Source organism: Nyctereutes procyonoides, unplaced genomic scaffold (genome assembly GCF_905146905.1).
Source record: "Nyctereutes procyonoides isolate TBG_1078 unplaced genomic scaffold, NYPRO_anot_genome, whole genome shotgun sequence".
Taxonomy (NCBI): Eukaryota; Metazoa; Chordata; class Mammalia; order Carnivora; family Canidae; genus Nyctereutes; species Nyctereutes procyonoides.
Window position 1 is genome coordinate 36,736,560 of NW_026575140.1, and position 22,529 is coordinate 36,759,088.

Genomic DNA, 22,529 nt, shown 5'->3' on the forward strand with positions numbered 1-22,529 from the left:
ACTCTTTATTGATGTTTCCATTGTGAAATCATAGAATCATCTGAAACTAAGTTGAACTTTTCTTTCTTTCCCAAACTTCTCTTTCTGTTTTGTTTTTTTGTTTGTTTGTTTGTTTTTTTGGGGGGGGCAAAAATGCCATTCATGCAATTTTCTAAGCCTAAGATTTGGGCATCATCTTTAATTCCTTTTCCTTCATTTCTAACAAATAAATTTGTTAATTTATTGCATTCTGCAGCTCTTTTCCCTAAATATCTCCTTAGTCTGTCTATCTCTTTCTGCTTTTATTGTCATTATCATCTTTTCCTTGTTGTCCTTCAGCTACTGTTTCTGTTTGGAAAACTTTAGCCACACCTCCCTTCCCCTAGGCTTCCAATTCCAATTTGCCATTTAGATCTCAGCCTTTATAGACGATTGGTTAACTCTAGAAAACCTGCTTTACTCCCTAAATCTTGGTTAGGCATCATCTTCTTTCTTTCTTTCTTTCTTTCTTTCTTTCTTTCTTTCTTTCTTTCTTTCTTTCTTTCTTTCTTTCTTTCTTTTTATTTATTTAAAGATTTTATTTATTTATTCATAGAGACACACAGAGAGAGAGGCAGAGGCACAGGCAGAGGGAGAAGCAGGCTCCGTGTAGGGAGCCTGACGTGGGACTTGATCCAGGGTCCCCAGGATCAAACCCCGGGCTGCAGGTGGTGCTAAACCGCTGCGCCACTGGGGCTGCCCGAGGCATCATCTTCTCTGTACCACAGCCAGCCTCTCTAAAGCTCTTGACATTACTTTGCACTCGCTCATTTGTTTTCATTAGTATCCCCCAGCAGACCAGGTTGTTGAGAAGCAAGAGTTATGTATGCACCTATTATCTAATAGGAATTGTTCTAGGCACTGGGGATATGATAGTGAAAGACAAGGCTTTTTGCCTTTATGGAGTTTATGTTCTAGAGCTATCTAGCAGTTGTATATAGTGAGTAAGCAAATTAATAGGATTACTTTAGGCAGTGAGTGATAAGTGCTTTGAAGAGAATAAAAGGTACTGTCCTAGGGTGTGACTAGCAAGGAAGAAATTGTAGAGAAGGCCTCACTGAGGAGGTAAAGTTTGAGCTCAAGACCTGAAAGATAATTAAGATCTAGCTATCTAGTGACATGATGGGGTATGGGGGCAGAAGTGGAAGCAGACCAGTTAGGAAGCTGTTGCTCTGTAGTCCAGCTAAGACATTATGATTATGGTGGCTTTAACCAAAGTGATAATCTAGATTTGTGCTGTCCAGTGTGGTAGCCATTAGCACATGTAGCATAAATTTAATGAAAATATTTAATTCTCTGGTCACACAAGTCACATTTCAAGTTTTTAATAGCAGGGTGTCGCTAATGGCTAGTGTATTGGACAGAGGTTATATAAAACATTTCTATCACTGCAGTAAGTTCTATTTGATAGTACTGGTCTAGGTGGGGAGAAATCAGTGGATTCAATATACATTTTGTAGGTAAAACTAATGAGATACTGTGGACAAGAAAGTGGCTGAGAAATCTTTTTGGCCTGAGCAATTGGGATTTTGGCTTTTGGCTTTTGGCTTGAGCAACTAAATGGTGATAATGATGATATTTTTTGAGATAGGAAGAATGGAGGAGAATCATTTTGAGGTACAGGAGGGTATTAAGGATACTTGTTTTGGCCAGGTTGAGTTGAGAATCCCATTAGATCTAAACATATCAAATATCATCTTTATCTCCCTAGCACCTAGTATTGTAGTAGGCATTTACTAATTACTTATAGCATGTATAAGATGTGACATTTGAACAAGGTCCTGATGGTTTTATGAGGACAACAAGAAGCAAAATAAAGTGTAAAGAACGTGGTGTGTTGGGAATAGCTGTCTTCTTCAGTTGGTACATAGGGTATGTGTAGGGAAATGGAAGAAAACAAGGCCAGAAAGCTAGCTTGTTCACCCCTTCATTTAGCAAATGGCACCATTGAGACACTTGGTATACATCAGCAAACTAAAAGATGGCAACAAAATCTCTGCTATTATGGAGGTTCTGTGTGTGAGTGTGTCTATGTGTCTAGTGGGGGAGTGCTGAGAAGATAGACAATAAAACCTTTGTTAGTAAAATATATTGTAAGTTAGTGAAAAGGTGAGGGAATATGGCATACAGATTTTCTGGAGAAGGAAAATAACAAATTCCCATTTGTTAGGGGAACGGTAAATATAAAGGCTCTGAAGTGGAAAAAAGGGCCAGAGATCAAGGGAGCAGAGTGATATAGGGGGAATTGGTGTAAAATGAGGACAGAGACATAAAGGGGAGCCAGATTGTATAGGGTATTATAGGCCATTGTAAGAACTTTGGCTTTTAGTCTGAGCAAGATGGGAAGTCATTAGAAAGTTTTGGTCAGCCCCCGTGGCTCAGCGGTTTAGCTCTGCCTTCAGCCCAGGGCATGATCCTGGAGACCTAGGATCAAATCCCATGTCAGGCTCCCTGCATGGATCCTGCTTCTCCCTCTCTCTGCCTGTGTCTCTGCCACTCTCTCTCTGTGTCTCTCATGAATAAGTAAATAAAAAAATCTTTTAAAAAAAAAAAGAGGAAAAAAAAGTTGTGGTCAGAGGTATGATAGGACCTGACTTCTCTTGAAGCAGGGAAACCAATTAGGAGTCAATTGTACTCTGGGTAAAAGAGTTGGTGGCTTAGAATAGAGCATAGTCTGGAGGGTGTTGAGAAGTAAGCATCTTCTGTATATACTTTTGAGGTAGGGTAAACAGCATTTACTTAGAGATAAGATGTAGGTTGTGAGAAGAGAGAAGGAAGTGATTGACTCCAAGGTTATCTGGCTTGGGCAAATAAAAGAATGGAGTTGCTATTAAGTGAAATGGAGAAGTTTATAGGAGGAACCTAGAGGTGTGGAGAGTTGCAGGGTGGTATCAATTTGCTTTTGGTTTTATGGTGTTGAGATGCTTATTAGACATCTAAGTAGAGAGATAAATAGGCTATTAAATATGTGACTCCAAAGTTAAGGGGACAGGTGTTAGGTAGACATTTGGAAGTCATCAGCAAATAGATGGTAGTTAAGATATTTAAAGTCCCAAGACTGAATGAAATCACCAAGGATGTGAGTAAAGGTAAGCAAGAAATCCAAGGATTGATCTATAGGGCACTATGATGTTAATATGTCCAAGATGAAGAGGAACCAGCAAAGGAGAATGAAAATGAATAGTTATGAGGTTAGAGGAAAACCAGGAGGATATTCACTTGAAGCCAAGTGAAGAACATACTTGAAGAGAGATTATTAACTGTCCCTTATTCTGCTGAATATTGAGTAAGATGTGACTGAGAATTGATCCGTTAGGTTTGGCAAGGTGAGAGGTTGCTGGTGTCTTTGGAAAGGACCAGTTTATTGTAATGATGAAGGCAAAATCTTGTTTTGAGGGACTTAGGAGAGAATTTGAGATGAAAGAGAAGGACGCCTGGGTGGCTCAGTACTTGAGCATTTGCCTTTGGCTCGGGGTGTGATCCGGGGTCCTGGGATTGAGTTCCACATCAGGCTCCCTGCAGGGAGCCTGCTTCTCCCTCTGCCTATGTCTCTACCTCTCTCTATGTCTCTCATGACTAAATAAATAAAATCTTAAAAAAAAAGAGGCAGAGTTAGTAGCAATACACAATTCAGGAATTTTATTTAAAGGCAAGGAGAGAAAAATAGGAGTGGTAATGAGAGGGAATGTGGGTCTAAACAGGGTTTGTTTTTTAAGATGTAAGATATTCTAGAATGTACACAAAAGGGGATGATTTGGTCAAGATGGAGAGACTGATATGGGAGAAAGAGGAGCTAATTGTAGAAACCAAATCCTTTAGTAGGTCTGGGGAAGGAATCCAGTGCATAATTGGAAGAGTTAGTTTTTGATAGTATATTACCATGGAGTGAGTGGCTGTGTGGTGCAAGCGGAGGAAGTCAAGGAAATTAAGACACCATGTATTCGACAGATCATCCATGTGGATATTATGTACAAAGTGGGGGAGGGGGAGACATTAAGTTGGAATGAGAGGGAGTGGGCAGAGTTAGATCGACGACTTTAACAAAAAAAAAGGTATTGGGTGTGTAATCTGATGGGCTGCACTTTAGAGACTGTGTGGAGTTTTTGAGGAAGGAGGTTTTGAGTGAGGATTTCCTTTAGATCCTGATATATTATTAGACTATGCAAATTGGCCAAGTTTTAAAATTTCCTCATGAATTAATAAATCGAGGATCTGATCAGCAATGGCTACTAATTTTTCAAAAAAGAGATTATATGCCTTTACCTGGAGGTGTGCAGCACCATCTAGTCTTTCAAAGGAAAATAAAAATCAAAATGAAATCTGATCTAATCTCCAGATCTAACAGGGTGCTATAAATTGTGCATTATGTTGCCATAAAAGCTGGATCAGCCAAATGAGACCATGGAATCTTCTGCAGGACAAGCCAACCAACTTCTTCAACGAAACAAAGCAAGAAAAAAAAAAAAACAGAAATAGAAGAGCAGCCTATAAATTAAAAGAAAGATAAGAGATATATCAATCAATTGCAATGTATGGATTATAATTGAACCCTAATTTAACCAAAATATTAAAACCAAAAAAGCATTATAAATTGATCAGGAAACCTGATTGGATATTTGATGATATTCATGATTTGTCAAATTTTGGCATGATGATAGTATTGCATGAGTATATGCACATCCATTTTTTAACTGTTATGTTTTAGAGATACAGATCTATTTACAAAAAAATGAAAGCCAAATTCAGTGTGAATTGATTATAAACATACAATTTTATCAAGCTGATAACCAAGGCATATTAATAATCTTATATTCTAGAATGTTAGAGAAGATATTGATTTATTCTGTATATCCATGCATAAATATAGCATGATCAACCTAACAAAAATAGGCAAAAAGATAAGAGTGAGCATTTCATGAGAAACGTGTTTGGTGTTTGCAGGAGTTGAAGAATTTATGAATCCACAAACTTTCTAAAGATTTAGCATTGCCAAAATCATTTTGGAAAATAGTTGGCATTATCTCTTATAATCAGACATTCACGTGAACTGTATGACTCAGCAGTTCCATTCACAGGTGTATATCAAAGAGAAAATCTTGCCATGTACAAGAATGTTTACAACAGCGTTATTTATAATAGCAAAATTGAGAAGACAACCTCTAGTGATCAACTCAATGAATAAATAGCCTCTCCATTAACAGGAGAGTAGATCAATAAATACAATGAAATATTATACAATGGTCACATCAGATAACTAGCAAACACAACAATGTGGATCAATCTCAATAAAACAGGCCCCAAAATACTACAAGTAGCCTGATACTCTTTTTTATTTTTATTTTTTTATTTTTTTAAAGGTTTATTTATTTTGGAGAAAGAGAGAGGGTGTGCATGTAGGAGGAGGCACAGAGGAGAGGGAGAGAAAGAATCCTTAAGCAGATTCCTTGATGGAAGGGGTGAGCCCAACATGGACTCTATCCCAGGACCCTGAGATCATAACCTGAGCTGAAATCCAGTCAGATGCTTAACTAACTGAGCCACCCAGGCACCCCACCAGATACCCCCCTTTTAAGAAAAGATTTTTATTTATATATTCATGAGAGACTCAGAGAGAGAGAGAGGCAGAGACACAGGCAGAGGGAGAAGCAGGCTCCCTACTGGGAGCCTGATGCAGGACTCAATTCCAGTACCCTGGGATCATGCCCTGAGCCAAAGGCAGAGGCTCAACCACTGAGCCACCCAGGTGCTCCCACCCCTTTTTTTAAAAGACTGCTGATATCTTTTTCTAAAGCTAAGAGCAATTAAAATAAAAATATGCATAAGAATATGAAGTTTTAGCCATGAAGACAGTGGGATGCACACATATATGTATAAAAGAGAAAGCAGGAGATGCAGGAGTAGGATTCAGAATGATTGCTAATTTGGCTGAGGGGAAATGGTGGGAAGTGGAAGATGACTCTGGAGTTAGATGGGAAGGTATTACTGAAGTCCTAGGCTTTTTGGGTGATGGGTTTGTAGGTGCTTATTATAGTGTTAAAAATAGTAATTAAATAAAAATAAGCCACTCAAAGACCAGTAAGGACAGGTGCCATGAACCAAGGATAATGACTACATTTCTTTGATAATGGATTTCTAAATAAAAATATTATTCTGTATATGTAGCTATATAGATAGGATTAAAAATCTCTATAGATATAAGCATCAAAAAATTATACTCATGAATATTAATTTTTGTCTAACTTTGGAAAGATTTTTTCCTGAGTTCTATATGCTATTTAAATGAATATTGCCTAAAGATGCATATAACTTAGCTGGAGAATGCTTGAAGTTTTTGTGGATATTAACTTTTTTTTTTTTTTTTTTTTTTTTTTGCTTAATTAGGAATACTTTTTTCTGAAAAGTTTTCCTAAAGCACATTACTTTTCTGTTGTATTAAGAAATGTATGAATTCCATGATTGAATTTCTTATAATGCTTCAATGTGATTATTATTATTATTTGGCTTTCTTGGCTAGACTTAAGAACATAATCCTGGAATTGGCTTTTTTCCCTAAGTCCCAATATAAAGCTCTTTCTTAAGGATTTTTTTCTTTTAAAAATCGTGTTTACTTTTTCTTAGCCTCATTCGGTTTAATTGAAATTTTAGTCTTTGAATTTTTGTTGTAATACTGCCATAATTTCTGTTTCAAATTATTATGTTTTGGCTCCAAGCTGTTCACATTATTATTTTTTTTAAAGATTTAATTTATTTATTCATGAGAGACAGAGAGGCAGAGACACAGGCAGAGGAAGAAGCAGGCTCCATGCAGGGAGCCTGACATGGGACTCGATCCCGGGACTCCAGGATCATGCCCTGGACTGAAGACAGGCGCTAAACTGCTGAGCCACCCAGGGATCCCCTGTTCACATTATTTAAGAGCGGTAATTTATATCAGATGCCTACTTTGTTACAGATACTCTGTTAGGTGTACACTCAATCATTGTATAATCACAAACTGAGGCACATGCTCTGAAGCTAAGGGACAAGCAAAAAGGACTGACCTGGACTTAGGGAGTGACCTTTATGGGGAGCTAGAAAGGATGACTAGGAGCTAAAGGGCTGAGTACAGGTCAGGTATGAGATTCAGATTAGCAGAAACTGCTTATACAAAGATGCTGTGGCAGATGGAAGTGCAGCACAACGAATGAATGAATGAAAGAAAGAAATAGTGCACTGCAATGGTGAGAGTCAAAGAGGAGACAATAGACACAGGTGGGGGCCTGATTCACTCAGGACCTAAGAGCAGTGGGAAACCCCTGAAGATTTTCAATTAGGAGACTACTAAAGAAACAGACTCATGCTTTGAAAAGAATACTTGTCTAATGTGTGTTTTCCTTAATAGACTGTAGGCTCCACCAGTAGAAACAGGAGCTGTTGATCTTACCAAGTGCAGTACATTAGGTTTTCAACAAAGAGTAAATAAATAGCACACTGTAAGTGCTCAGTGGTTGTGGTTTTCATTGCTCTAGATTGGCCTTTGATGTGGACAGTGGCCACTGTGGAGTTAGAGGTTTCATGAAATAGTTCAATCTAACAATATCCACTTAAGACCTGTGATATACTTGGAAGAATCAGCAGCTAAATTTATTAGAATTTCATCACTTTTTCTCCTATGCCCCAAAGATGTAACACAGCAGAAAAGTAATGGAGAATTCTGTTAACAAATCAGATTAGCCTACATTGAGGCAATAGGTGCTCCAGCTTTGTACTATTCATTTTTTCTATTAGAGTTTAGTGCCTGGTAAGATTGCTTTTATAGAATCATTTCTTCTGGAGTTCTCAGGTGAAATTCCCTTTTTATAGTTCATCTGAAGTAATTTCAACGTTATTCCTCAGTTATATTAGTTTATTTTATATAACGTGGGTTACCTTGTCATTTTTCACCCCAAAGACTAAAGATTGCTATTAGAAATCTATCTCCTGGAACTCTATAATCATTTTCATACTATAGCTTTAATATTTTACTTTTTTCAAGTATATATGCATGATGTATCTTTTTTTAAAATGTATAGTATGTAGTTATATCACCAACAACCTGGCCATTTTTTCTTTTCTCTTTAATAATAACCAGAACCACCATGTAGCACATACTTGCTTTTTTGCACATTAATAAAAGGTACCTCTTCTGGGTAGACTGATTAACCAGAAGGGCCTCCTGCTTATGATGCTTTCTAACAGGTGGCATCTGTGCCGCTTTTCAGCTCCCCTGTGCCTTCACTGCGTGTCTGTAAGCCATGTAAAAACTGCACAGCTATACTTCGTGTCCTTAAGTAGTGACTCAGTGTAAGTTAGATATTGCTTACAATCAACCAGATTATAGATAATTCTTTATAAACAAACTATTTTGAGAAGTCACTTGTTCATTTATGTGTGTTAAATGTAACCTCCAGTTAAAACATTAATAATTGTATTTAACTTGTTTTCAGAACTTTGGTCAAATTGGGTATGTGGGGTGAAGCTGTCTTTTAAGAAAAAATTTTTCTTTTTTTCTATTTCTTTTTCAAATAGAACTAAGATTCTTATTTTTTAATGGCCTCAGCTTTGAGTGCCTAGAGGTAGATTAAAAAAATAAACACACATTCATCTATCCATCTGCTTAATTTTTTACGATGGAATTTTCTTTTTTTAAGATTTATTTATTTGAGAGAGAGAATGAGAGAGAGCACAAGGGGGCGGGCAGAAGGAGAGAGAGTATAGTCTTAAGCAGACTCCACACTGAGCATGGAACCTGATGTGGGACTCCATCTCAGGACCCTGAAATTATGACCTGGGCTGAAACCGGGTATTGGTCACGTCACCTAACTGTGCCACCCAGATGCCCCGTTATGTAATGTTTTTAATGTATATGAAAGTCAAGTGATGAGGCCTCATGAATCTGTTGTTTGGCTTCAGCAGTTGCTAGTGTATTGTTTATCTGCTTCTTCCCACTTCTCCTGTCCCAAATTTTATGTTTTTTTTTAAACTATTTTTTTAAAGATTTTATTTATTTATTTATTTATTTATTTATTTATTTATTTATTTATTTATTTATTTATGAGAAACAGCAACAGAAATAGTGAGGAGGAGAGGATGAAGCGGGCTCTTCACTGAGCTGGGAGCATGATGGGGAGCTGGGAGCATGATGGGGATCTGATCCCAGGGGGAGCTGGGAGCATGAAGGGGATCTGATCCCAGGTCTCTGAGATCATGACCTGAGCTGAAGGCAGACGCTTAACTGAGCCACCCAGATGTCCCCCTAAATAGTATATAGACTCTTTTTAAATTTTAGAACACAAGCACATTTCATTATCACCCCTAAAAAATTTAAAGTAATTAATAATATTGTCAACTATCCAGTCAGTATTTAGACTTTAATAATTTTTTTAAAAGATTTTATTTAATCATGAGGGAGAGAGAGAGAGAGAGAGACAGAGAGAGAGAAAGAAAGAGAGGCAGAGACACAGGCAGAGAGAGAAGCAGGCTCCATGCAGGGAGCCTGACATGGGACTCAATCCCTGGTCTCCAGGATCAGGCCCTGGGTTGAAGGTGGTGCTAAACCACTGAGCCCCCCGGGCTGCCCTGTAAATGGTTTCTAAAGTTGGTTTGTTGGAGTCAGAATCAAAATAAGTCTTGGGGCACCTGGATGGCTCAGTTGATTAAGCGTCCAACTCTTGGTTTTCCCTCAGATCATGATCTCTAGGTCATGAGAGCAAGCCCCCTGTTGGGCTCTTGCTTAGCATGGAATCTGCTTGAGATTTTCTTGTCCCCTCTCCCTCTGCCTCTCCTTCCAGAGCACATGCACTCTCCCTCTCTCTCTCTGTATAATAAATAAATCTTTTAAAAAATTCAGAGCAAATCTCTACATTATAATAGATCAGTATGTCTCTTGATTTACTATTAATCTATAGTTCACCTTTCCTTTTCTCACATTATATTTGTGAAGAAAATGTCATTTGTCCACTTTCTGCATTTTGCTGATTATATCTCTTGTGGTATCATTTAACATTAACAATATTTTTAACTTGTATTTAAATATGATACCTGATTTCCATAGAGTGTAAAAAAATTGTTTAAATGGAGAAATGAATCCTTAGTTCTTGAAGAATGAAGAATTTCAAAGAATTTGTCGACATGAAAGGGAGAATCTGAAAAGTCCATAAGCCTCAGAAAGCAGAGAATTTTGTAAAGCTATCTTTATAGCTCTGTGATTGTTTTGATAACATAATTTGTTGCCATCTTAAAATACTGTAAAATGTTGGAATATAAAATTGTAGCCATAATATACTAGCTTGATTTTTTTTAAACTAACTTTTTAAATCTTTTTCATTTACAAAAAAGATACCAGGTGATCAGCACTCCAACAGATTTTTTTATGGTTATGGAATATGTGTCTGGTGGTGAATTATTTGACTACATCTGTAAACATGGACGGGTGAGTAACTTGCTGTCTAGTACACACAGTAAGACCCTAAGCTAAAAACAAAACAAAAGGATAGTAGGAAATAGCAAACCACAAAGTTATCTTCGAAGTCAGAGTTGTTTCTGTAATGAAGCCCAACTAAAGATACAGAATATTAGACATAGTTTCTTTCTTTAAAAATATACCTTTTGAGGGGTATCTGTTAGGTTCAGTTGTGAAGCATGTGACCCTTGATCTTGGGGTTATAAGTTTGAGCCCCGCTTTAAGTGTTGTAGAGATTGCTTAAAAATAAAACCTTAAAAAGAAATACACATTTTGGGGTACCTCCATGGCTCATTCAGTTAAGCATCTGCTTTTAGCTCAGGTAATAATCCTGGGGTCCCAGCATGGAGCCCTGCATCAGGTTTGTTGCTCAGTTGGGAGACTGTTTCTCCTTCTCCCTCTGCTACTCCCTTTGCTCCTGCTTTCTTGCTCTGTCTCTCAAGTAAATAAAATCTTTTTTTTTTTTTTTTTAAGATTTTATTTATTTTTTCATGAGAGACACACAGAGAGAAAGAGGCAGAGACACAGGCAAAGGGAGAGCAGGCCCCATGCAGGGAGCCCGATGCGGGACTCGATCCCTGGTCTCCAGGATCACACCCTGGGCCAAAGGTGGTGCTAAACTGCTGAGCCACCTGGGCTGCCTTCAAGTAAATAACACCTAAAAAAAAAAAAAAATACACCTTTCAAAATACTGATTTTAGGGAACGTGTCCCACTTAATTGCCAACATGATGTCAGTGATTTTCAGAGTGAAAAATCTGTTCCATAACATTATGTTGAAGCTTCAGTGATTTCCATTTTGTAGCACTTTCACATAAGTTCTTACATTATGTTTTACTTGTTGATTGCTTAAAACATTGTGCACAGTGAGTAATATTAATTGAAAATTAAATCTAATTGATTAGCAGCAAAGAAGAGCCTTGTTGATTGACATGTTGAGCTCTAATGCAAGTTTTTGGTTTGTTTATCTGATTTGTTGAGGATTCTAACCTAATTCTAATTAGCTTGCTCAGTTACATTTGGGCTGTTGTGAAACTAAAACTCTTGCTCTATGTCCCAAATATTCTTAGTGTAGCTTCTTTTATATGTGCTAGGTTGAAGAGGTGGAAGCAAGGCGACTCTTTCAGCAGATTCTGTCAGCTGTGGATTACTGTCATAGGCATATGGTGGTTCATCGAGACCTGAAACCAGAGAATGTGTTGTTGGATGCTCACATGAATGCCAAGATAGCTGATTTTGGTATGTAACTCCATGATTGTTCAGAAATGTACGAGTTGCCTTTTCAAGTGGGTCAGTAGCAACTGTTAAAGAACCATGAACTTGCAGTTTCAACTTTATAAATCCTGTACCATGAAAAGGGATTAGTGGCACAGTCTCCATGTTAGCTTGTTCTTGTTCTATTCATTTAAACACATTGTTTAAAATGCACATTCCTCTAGAGAAGTTTAGCGGGCCAGATTCTAGGTAAATCTATTTACTCTGCATTTCCTCCTGAAGGAAAACTTAACTTTTTTTTTTTTTTTTTTTTTTTTTTTTGTGGAGATTACAAACTCCTTTAAAAATCTAATGAAAATATGGGCACTTTCCTTGATGAATGCTTTAAAGAGAGGTACATGAAAATTTGCATGCAGTTTTGAAGACGTACAGTCTTTTTGACTTGGTCAAGGGTGAGTGTTGGTGGATTTCAGGGTAAAATCTAATCGTTTGCTAAAAAGAATAGGAGTTTTTGTCAGGAGTAAAACAAACAAAAAACAAAATGTAAATTTAATGCACCTAACACTTTCTAGAGTAAATATCCCTGGAAAGAGTACCATAGTAGGATGTTTGGCAGAAGGATTAGGAAGTGAGAGATTATAGAAAGAGCCATAGGGCAGCCCCGGTGGCGCAGCGGTTTAGCGCCACCTGCAGCCCAGGGCGTGATCCTGGAGACCTGGGATCAAGTCCCACGTTGGGCTCCCTGCATGGAGCCTGCTTCTCCCTCTGCCTGTGTCTCTGCCTCTCTCTCTAGCTGTGTCTCTATGAATAAATGAATAAATCTTAAAAAAAAAAAAAAGAAAGAGCCATGGAAAGGTGCCAGAGTTCAGCATTGCTTATTTAAAGTTTTTGTCTATACCTTGACTTTAAAAACTATATTTCTCTTCCTTCTCTAAATCGCAAAACTCCCTAGTATGGTAGTTTAACTAGAATTTTGGTTCTGCAGATTATTTTTTCTATGTTGAATTAAAGCTTTCCAAATTAAAAACTTTTGGAAATCTTTTATTTTTATTTTTATTTTTTTAAGATTTTATTTATTCATGAGAGACACACAGATAGAGGCAGAGACACAGGCAGGGGGAGAAGCAGGCTCCATGTGGGGAGCCTGATGTGGGACTCGATCCCGGGTCTCCAGGATCCACCTGAGCCAAAGGCAGACGCTTAACCACTGAGCCACCCTGGCATCCCACTTTTGGAAATCTTTATAAACTGGAGCCTTTCTGATTTCTACTTAGAGATTTTTTAAAAAGATTTTATTCATTTACTCATGAGAGAGAGAGAGGCATAGGCAGGAGAGGGGGGCGGGGGCAGAGACATAGGGAAAGAGAGAAGCAGGCTCCATGCAGGGAGCCCGATGTGGGACTTGATCCTGGGACTCCAGGATCATGCCCTGGGCCAAAGGCAGGTGCTCAACCCCTGAGCCACCCAGGCATCCGAGGGATTTTTTTTTTTTAAAGGGTTTGAAAGCATAGGATAAAAAGTAATGGTCTCTACTTCATTCTTTCAGCTGTAGGAATGGGTAAATAATATATTGATGCTTTTATGTTTGGAAAACTTCATATAATTTAGAATAACCTCATATATATCAAGTGAATCAACATTTTAAAAAAAAGATTATTTTAGAGCATAAGGGAGGGGAAGGGCAGAGGGAGAAGGAGAGAGAGAGAGAATCCCAAGCAGACTCCACATGGAGCCCAACATGGGACTCAGTCCCACAACCCCAAGATCATGACCTACACTGAAACCAAGAGTTGGATGCTCAACCGACACCCATGGGCCCCAAGTGAATTAACATTTTTATTTAGAAAAGAGATTTAATTCCAATAATACATGATGTGTTATATCTTTTTTTGTCAGGTCAGGATGTAAGCACTCTGAAATGGTCTTTTTCTAGTCTCAGGTGCTTTCTACTGCTCTTTAAAAATAATTATAAAATAATATATTTAGAACTTTGAGGAATTGACTTTTTTTTCCATGCATTTATCTATATCTACTTTTTAAAACATCTAGCACAAAGTAAATATTGCTCTCATTTTCAGGTTTGTCTAATATGATGTCAGATGGTGAATTTCTGAGAACTAGTTGTGGATCTCCAAATTATGCAGCACCAGAAGTCATCTCGGGCAGGTAATAATAGATTCATGCAGAGTAAGCTGTTTATAATCTTTTATTCAGTCTAATTACATTTAATTAAAATATATTCTGTTCAGAGAATGAGATTGTTAACACAATAGGAACAAATTGTCCCTTTAATTTTTCCATTGTTGAAGAGAGAATAGTTATATTAAACAATTTTTTAAACATTTGGTTTAGATTTTGTTATGTATATTTAAGGAGTTCTTCCATTAAAAAAAAATGTACTGAAACCAATCTTGATTTTTTTTTCATTTTGGAAAAGTACAAATAAGAAAGCATTTGTTAAATTCAAGCTAGTGTCATCATTTACTTACCAGACACAGTCCTTAAATAATAATTTACATATTCTTTTATAAAGTACTATATAGAGTATTACTTTGATTTGTCTTTTGAACAATGAGGTTTTTCAGAGATAGTATTGTCTTTTCATGTAATTAATTGTATAAGTAGAGGTTGGAACTTACCGGTATATTTAAAAAATGTTTATAAAGATTGCAGTGGTAAACAGGAGCTTTTCAGTGACCAGTGTCTGATTTAGAAAATTAACAATTTTCTGAGAGAAAATGAAGAAAAGGCATTATTGCAATGAGCAGGTATAGGAGTTTTGGACAAGTACAAGCAAATGATATAAATGATAGACAGCAATTTTTTTTGAAATGGATTATATTCTTTTAATTGGAATTGTAGAGATTCACTTTGTTATCTGAGACCAAAGTTTGAGTTTGTCAGTGGGGTACCAGGGGCATTTTAAAACTGCAGAAAGGTGAGAGAAAAAAGGAATAATATTCAAGGCATAGGTCATGTGGAACAAAGCTAATCTTAGTCCCATGAGCTAACCTAACAAGTGATTAAAATGAAAGTCATACTCAGGATAATGTGATACAAGACAAATACTTTCAAAGAGATTGCTCTAGTACTAGTTAGGCACTGTAATGTTTGAAATACTCTTTGAAATAGGCATTTAAGGCATAAAAATTATATTTATGCATTTTCTTTCTTGTAGTTTTGTGGTAAAAAGATTGTCTAAACGTTATAGTATTGTTTTTTCAAGTTTATAGTCATTTACTTTGACGTTTCCATAAAAAAATCAACCATTGTAAGTTTTATATTTTTTTAGTCAATTAGTAAGTTCAGTGAATTTGTGACAAATAAAATACTTTTGTCTAGGAAAACTTGAGTAGCAATTGCAGAAACAAATTCTCTGTGGAGAACAAGTCTTGAGTGTTGGGGTGTGGCCATGGACTTTATTAAAGGCTTGCAAATCAGTATACACCGATTCTCTACCATGTGTATATAGAAACAGGTTATATGTGGATGAGAAGAAGTGGCACTTGCATTTCAGGTTTGTGTTGTCATCTTGTTTCTTAGATTGTATGCAGGTCCTGAAGTTGATATCTGGAGCTGCGGTGTTATTTTGTATGCCCTTCTTTGTGGCACCCTCCCTTTTGATGATGAGCATGTACCTACGTTATTTAAGAAGATCCGAGGGGGTGTTTTTTATATCCCAGAATATCTCAATCGTTCTGTTGCCACTCTCTTGATGCACATGCTGCAAGTTGACCCCCTGAAACGAGCAACTATCAAAGATATAAGGTGATGATGATTCTTGTTACTGTTATGTACATTTTACAGTATTAATAATAATACCACTAACTGAATGCCTGCTTTATGTTAGACTCTGTAATACTTACTGTGTAGGACTTTTGCTTTCCTTTTTACACAAACCTGATCATGTCACTCATCTTTTAAATATTTCAGATTGTCTCCCAAACTTTTTAGTTTAGGTAGCAAGTCCTCTAAGGCCCTTCCGAATGAGGCTCCATTTCCTCCTCCTGAGGTCTCACTCTTGCACTCCCCACACTTCTGGTCTCTCAGTGCTTTAGCTACACTGAGCTTTTCCTCATTCCTCAAACATAACATATATTTCATGCCTTCATGTTCTAATTTAAATTATTGCCTCTGATGCCATTTCTACTTTTTTTGACCTGATAGATTTTCATTCATCCTTTAAAATTCTGTTTACATATCATCTCCTTTGTGAAATCACTTCTGGTTCCCTTATGCAATGTTAGTCCCTTACACTCCCGTGATTTCCACGTTTTGTTCATAGTTTTATTTTTTCATTATTTTGTATTTAGCTATTATTACTCAGTGCACCTTTCTCCGTCCTACATTAACTCCATAAGGGTAGAGAGAATGTCTCACACATCTTAGTACATGCAGTGCTAAATGGCCCATGAATGTAGTCTATGCTAAGAAATGATTTGAATAAATTTCAAATGGAATATGGGGTGAGTATTAAGTATTTTATATATGGTTGATGAAATAAAGCATTAAAAGTTTTGTTAAGATTTTGAATCCAAAAATAACTGCTAGCACTGTGAAGGATTCTTGTTATGTGAGAAACTTTGGAACTTGCAGTGGCTGGTGTTATTGTGAATATGACCTTTATATAGCACACACAAGCCAAGATAATGCATTGCCTTCTACTCTTTACTTACCATGTTATGTTGCTTAGAGTTTTTTTTGTTCTTACCTAATATTTCATCAGTTATTCATTTACAAACACATTTTGCCACCTTTCCAGAATCTGTCCTCTTATCTTCATAAGCCAGAATGGCTGTTTAGAGACCTGTGACTCTTGGAATGTTTAAGTGATGGATGTGGTTTTTTATGTGATTGCTGCATATCTCTTCTACGAGAAGGGACTAATTCTTCTGCATTTGTATACTGTTTTCTTCTAGCCTTTCTTAAGCGCTCCAGGCCTCATATGTAAAATAAATGTGTGATTGTAAATTAGTACCAAGTTCAGTTATGGAAATGAACTTAGTAGGAAAAAACCTTTTGTGTTCCCAGGTTTTTTTTTTTTGTTGTTGTTACCTTTTGTGTTTGCAGTTTTTTTTTTTTTAAAGATTTTTTAAAAATTTTATTTATTCACAGAGACACACACACAGAGAGGCAGAGACACAGGCAGAGGGAGAAGCGGTCTCCATGCAGGGAGCCCAACGCGGGACTCGATCCCGGGTCTCCAGGATCACGCCCCGGGCTGAAAGGGGCGCTAAACTGCTGCGCCACTGGGGCTGCCCTGCAGTTGTTTTTTTTTGTCGTTGTTGCTACCTTTTGTGTTCACAGCTGGGTTTTTGTTGTTGTTGTTGTTTGTTTTGTGTTGTTTTGTTTTACTTATAAGTAAGTTCTACACCCAGCCTGGGGCTTGAACTCACAATCCCCAGATCAAAAGTCACGTGCTCTACTGACTGAGCCAGTTGGGAGCCCCAGTCACTTAAATGGCTTTTCCTTAGAAAGAAAATTAGATATGCTTCCCGTGACTTATTTGTTCCATAACTGGAGCTTGTGTCTCCCTCTCCCCTTCACCCATTTTGCCTATCCCCCTCAAACCCCTCTCCCTGCAGTCATTGGTTCTCTACTTATAGGTCTAACGCTGCTTTTTGTTTATTTCTTTTTTAGATTCCACCTATGAATGAAATCATATGGTATTTATTTTCTCAGACTTATTTCACTTAGCATAGTGCCCTCTACGTCCATTCATTTTGTTGCAAATGGCACAATCTCATCTTTTCTTAAGGTTGTGCAATACTCCCTTGTATATGTATCCCACATGTTCCTTATCTATTTGTTGGTTAATAGACATTTAGTTTGCTTCCATATCTTGGCTGTTGTAAATAATGCTGCAATAAACACAGGAGTCCTTATATTTTTTTGAATTAATGTTTTTTGTTTTCTCTAGGTAAATACTCAGTAGTGATATTATTGGATCATATTGTATTTCCATTTCAATTTTTTTGAGAAAGTTCCATACTGTTTTTCACAGTGGCTGTACCAATTTACATTCGCACCAGCAGTGTGCAGGGCTTCCTTTTAATCTGCATCCTTGTCAACACTTATTATTTCTTGTCTTTTTTATTTTAGCCATGCTTACTGGTGTAAGGTGATATCTCATTGTGGTTTTGATTTGCATTTCCCTGATTACAGAGCTTGAGCATCTTTTCATGTGTCTGTTGGCTTTCTGTATGTCGTCTTTGGAAAAATGCCTCTTCAGGTCCTCTGCCTGTTTTTTAATTGTTTTTTTTTATTTTGTTTTTTGGTGTTGAACTGTATAACTTCTTTATATGTTTTGGATACTAACCCCTTATTTGAATATATAATTTGCAAGTATCTTCTCCCATTCAGTAGGTTGCCTTTTTTGGTTTGTTAATGGTTTCCTTCTCTGTGCAAAAGCTTTTGATATGATGTAGTCCCAATAGTTTATTTTTGCTTTTGTTGCCCTTGCCTTAGGAGAGATACTTAGAAAAATGTTGTTATGGCTGGTGTCAGAGATAGTACTGCCTGTGTTTTTTCTGGGAATTTTATGGTTTTAGATTTCACATTTAGGTCTTTAATTTATTTTGAGTTTATTTTTGTGTATGATGTCAGAAAGTGGTCAAGTTTCATTCTTTTACATATAGCTGTCCAGTTTTTCCAGCACCATTTATTGAAGAGACTGCCTTTTCCCCAATGTATAGTCTTGTTTCCTTTGTCATAGATTAATTGACCATATAAAGGTAGGTTTATTTTTGGGCTCTCAGTTCTGTTCCATTTATGTGTCAGTTTTTGTACCAATACCATGCTTTTTTTTTTTTTTTTTTTTTTTTTTAAGATTTTCTTTACTAGAGAGAGAGAGAGCAAGAGAGCGTGAGTGTGAGTGTGAGCAGGGGGAAGATCAGAGCAGAGAAGCAGACTCCCTTTTTGAGCAGGGAGCTTGATGTGGGGCTTAATCTCAGGACTTCAGGATCATGGCCTGAGTAGAAGGCAGATGCTTAACGGACTGAACCACCTTGGTGCCCCAATACCATACTGTTTTAATTACTATAGATTTGTAATATATCTTGAAATCTTGATTATGATATTTCGTTTTATTTTTCTTTCTCAAGATTGCTTTGGCTATTTGGGATCTTTTATAGTTCCATGCAAATTTTAGGATTGTTTGTTCTAGTTCTCTGAAAAAAGCTTTTGTCATTTTGATAGGGATTGCATGGAATCTGTAGTTTGCTTTGTGTAATATGGGCATTTTAACAATATAAGCATGGTCTTTCACCTCCTTGGTTAAATTTATCCTTAGGTATCTTATTATTTCTGATGCAGTTGTATATGAAATTGTTTTCTTAATTTCTCTTTTTAGTACTTCATTATTAGTTTATAGAAATGCTACTGATTTCTAGGTATCCTGCAGTTTCACTGAATTTATTTATTCTAGTAGTTTTTTGGTGGAGTCTTTAGGATTTTTTATGTATAATGTCATGTCATCTGCAAATAGTGACAGTTTAACTTTTTCTTTACCCTTATGGATGCCTTTTATTTCTTGTCTGATTGCTGTATTTAGGATTTACAGCACCATGTTGAATAAAAGTGGTGAGAATGGACATCCTTGTCTTGTTCCTGATCTTAGGAGGAAAGCTCTCAGTTTTTCACCATTATGATGTAGCTGCAGGTTTTTCATATATGGTTTTTATTATGTTGAGATATGTTCCCTCTGAACCTACTGTGTTGAGAATTTTTATCATGAACAGATGTTGAATTTTGTCTAATGCTTTTTCTGTATCTATGAGATCATATGATTTTTATTATTTGTTGTGGTGTATTATGTTGATTAATTTGCAAATATTGAACCATCCTTGCATCTCCCAGAATAGATTCCACTTGATTATGTGAATGATCCTTTTAATGTGTTGTCAAATGTGGTTTGCTAATATTTTGTGAGGAGTATTCCATCTTTGTTCATCGAGAGATATTGGCTAGTAGTTTTCTGTTTTTGTGGTGTCTGTCTGGTTTTGGTATCAGAATAATACAAGCTTCATAGAATGTACTTGGAAGCTTTCCTTCCTCTTCTATTTTTTGGAATAGTTTGAAGAGAATAGGTATTAACTCTTTTTAAAGTGTTTGGTAGAATTCAACTGTGAATCCATCTCATCCTGGACTTTCATTTTTTGGTTACTGATTCAACTTTGTTAACTGGGTCTGTTTAGATTTTCTATTTCTATCTGATTTAGTTTTAAAAGATTATATCTTTCTAGGAATTTATACATTTCTTGTAAGTTGTCTAATTTGTTGGCATATAATTTTTTGTAATATTTTCTTGTAATCCTTTGTATTTCTATGTGGTGTTATTTGATACCTCTCTTCTTTTGTTTCTGATTTTGAGTACTTTTTTTTTTCCTGATCATTTTAAGGCTAAAGGTTTATCAATTTTGTTTATCTTTTCAGAGAACCAGCTCTTGATTTTATTGATTTTTTTTCACATTAAACATTTTAAAAAATTTTATTTAAGTAATTTCTACACCCTGTGTGAGGCTTGAACTTAATAACTGAGTTGCATGCTCTTCTGACTGGTCCAGCTAGGTGCCTCTTACTGATTTTTTTTTCTATTTTTTTTTTAAATCTTTATGTCATTTATTTCTGTTCTGATCTCTATTTCCTTTAACTCACCTTGGACTTCGTTCTTCTTTTTCTAGTTCCTTTAGATATAAGGTTAGATTGTTTATTTGAACTTTTTCTTCTAGAGGTAGGGCTGTATTGCTGTATATTTCCCTCTTACAACTGCTTTTGCTGTGTTGCAAAGAAGTTGGACCTGCTGGATTTTCATTTTCATGTGTCTCCATAACTCATTTAAGTAATTTAGTCCTCCATGTGTCTCCATAATTCGTTTAAGTCATTTAGTTGTAAGTCCCAAACTTGGGTATCAGGTAATAGTGATAGAAAGACTTAATTTCTGATGGCTGTGTAGTAACCCAACAATGGGAAGTGAACTGATTTTGTCTAAGGTGAACCCTTAAAAACATTCTAGTTACTGCTCATCTTGATATCTTAATTCAGAAACTGACTCCTGAAAACAAAAGCTCAGAGTGTAACTTTTTAATTGGCAATTTTCTTATGGTAAAGAATTATGATCCTTTGCCTAAATGAATTAATTAGAAATAAAAAGTTAGATTATTTCCTTATTTATCATTTTCTAAACATTTTTATTGATATAATTCACATACTACAAGTTTGTGCCTTTAAATAGTATAATCAGTGGTCCTTAGTATATTCACAAAGTTGTACAGTCATTACTATTTTCTAATTCTTTTACAGAAACTCTATACCTGTTAGCACTTATTACCTATTTTCCCCTCCTTTTATCCCTTGGAAGCCAGTAACCTACTTTCTGCCTTTATGGATTTGCTCATTCTGGAAATTTCATATAAATCCTATGGCATGTTGCCTTTTGAGCTGGCTACTTTGACACACCATAGTATTTTCAGGGTTCATTCATGGTGTAGCATGTATCAGTACTTCATTATTCTTTAAAATTCTCACTGTATAGATATACTACATTTCCTTTATCCATCCATCGGTTAATGGATACTTGAGTTGTTTCCACTTTTTGGCTCTTAACAGTAATGTTGCTATGCATATTCATGTACAAGTTTTTTAGGGTCACATGTTCCCATTTCTTTTGAGTGTATGCCTTGAGTTTGTAATCTTGTGTATTTTTGTTGGTGTTCTTTCTGTTTAGTGATTTTACTGAACTAATTCCACAAATTTTGTATTCTTTGTCATGATTGGCCACTGAAATCACTGCTTGGCTAGCTTAATGGTCAGCTTATTATTAGAGCTTTCCTAAAATGCCTTGATCTAGTAAGTCTCCCAGCCTTTGCTGAGCGACTCTGTGTGCATGTTGGAATGTTTTCAGTGCTCCAATGAGAGAAGCTCATAACTCTCTTTTAGTCTTCACAGACGTCATTAGCAGAGAGTCACAGAGTCAGCTAATGATTAGAAATGAGGGTCTTTCTTGGGCATGCACACAGCCCTACATATGTGAATGGTTTTCTTGAGTCCCAAGAATATATCAGAGTATTTCAAAGACCCCAATGGAACTCATATTGCCGAAGTTTTAATTTTAAGGTTTTTGGTTAGCTTCTTGTTTGTTCCAATCTTATTACCTCTTTAGGCAGCTGGGATGTCAGACAGTTGCCATTGGTTGTTTTGACAAATGTTCTGGAGGGAAGGCTATTTGCAGTGAGGGAGAGCTGAATCAGTCAGGAAAAGATAAGATTTTCAAATGGATATTTCCAGGGAACTGCCAGACATGTCAAATAAAGACAGTTCTCTGAGGATAGGACTTTGGAGAATTCTAAACCTCTTCTGCTCTAATTCTAAACCTGTCTCCCCCTTAGTGGTTGCTAAGCCTCTGGTTTTCTGGGCTACCATGATTGTGAGACTCTTGGTTTTCAAGACTGCCACAGAAATGGGCGAAGGGAGATGGACTTGGGGCAGCAGAAAATGTCTCAAATCTCACTATTATTACTGAGATCAGCTATTTTCTTGAGTAAAAGCCTAAATAGTTGCAGGCTTTTGGTTAATTTCTAGGGTTCTGGAAAAGTTGGTTTTGATTTTTTTTTTTTTTTTTAGTAATCTTAATGCTTTTATGGAAGAGTGAATTTTTGGAGTTCATTCAGAAGGGCTCATTTTCCCTATTTGTCATTCATATTTTTAAAATGTTATATACATTTTTCTGAAAAAATTAATATCTCACATTTTTATTACTAAACCTTAGGTGCTTAGTATGGTACAGGAAATAAACACATTAATGAATTAATTTTATCTTC

The 22,529-nt window shown here is 36.4% G+C and overlaps 1 protein-coding gene across 3 annotated transcripts in view; it reads left to right on the plus strand.

The window, feature by feature from the left end:
* PRKAA2 (protein kinase AMP-activated catalytic subunit alpha 2) overlaps positions 1 to 22,529 on the plus strand; it is a 74,940-nt gene that overhangs the window by 34,866 nt on the left and 17,545 nt on the right. For all 3 annotated transcript variants that reach the window (XM_055305849.1, XM_055305848.1, XM_055305847.1), the window contains exons 3-6: positions 10,375 to 10,468; positions 11,592 to 11,736; positions 13,791 to 13,878; positions 15,256 to 15,480. In XM_055305849.1, coding sequence (XP_055161824.1) covers positions 10,409 to 10,468; positions 11,592 to 11,736; positions 13,791 to 13,878; positions 15,256 to 15,480 — 518 coding nt within the window. In that variant the 5' untranslated portion in view covers positions 10,375 to 10,408. The remainder of the gene's footprint in view (positions 1 to 10,374; positions 10,469 to 11,591; positions 11,737 to 13,790; positions 13,879 to 15,255; positions 15,481 to 22,529) is intronic.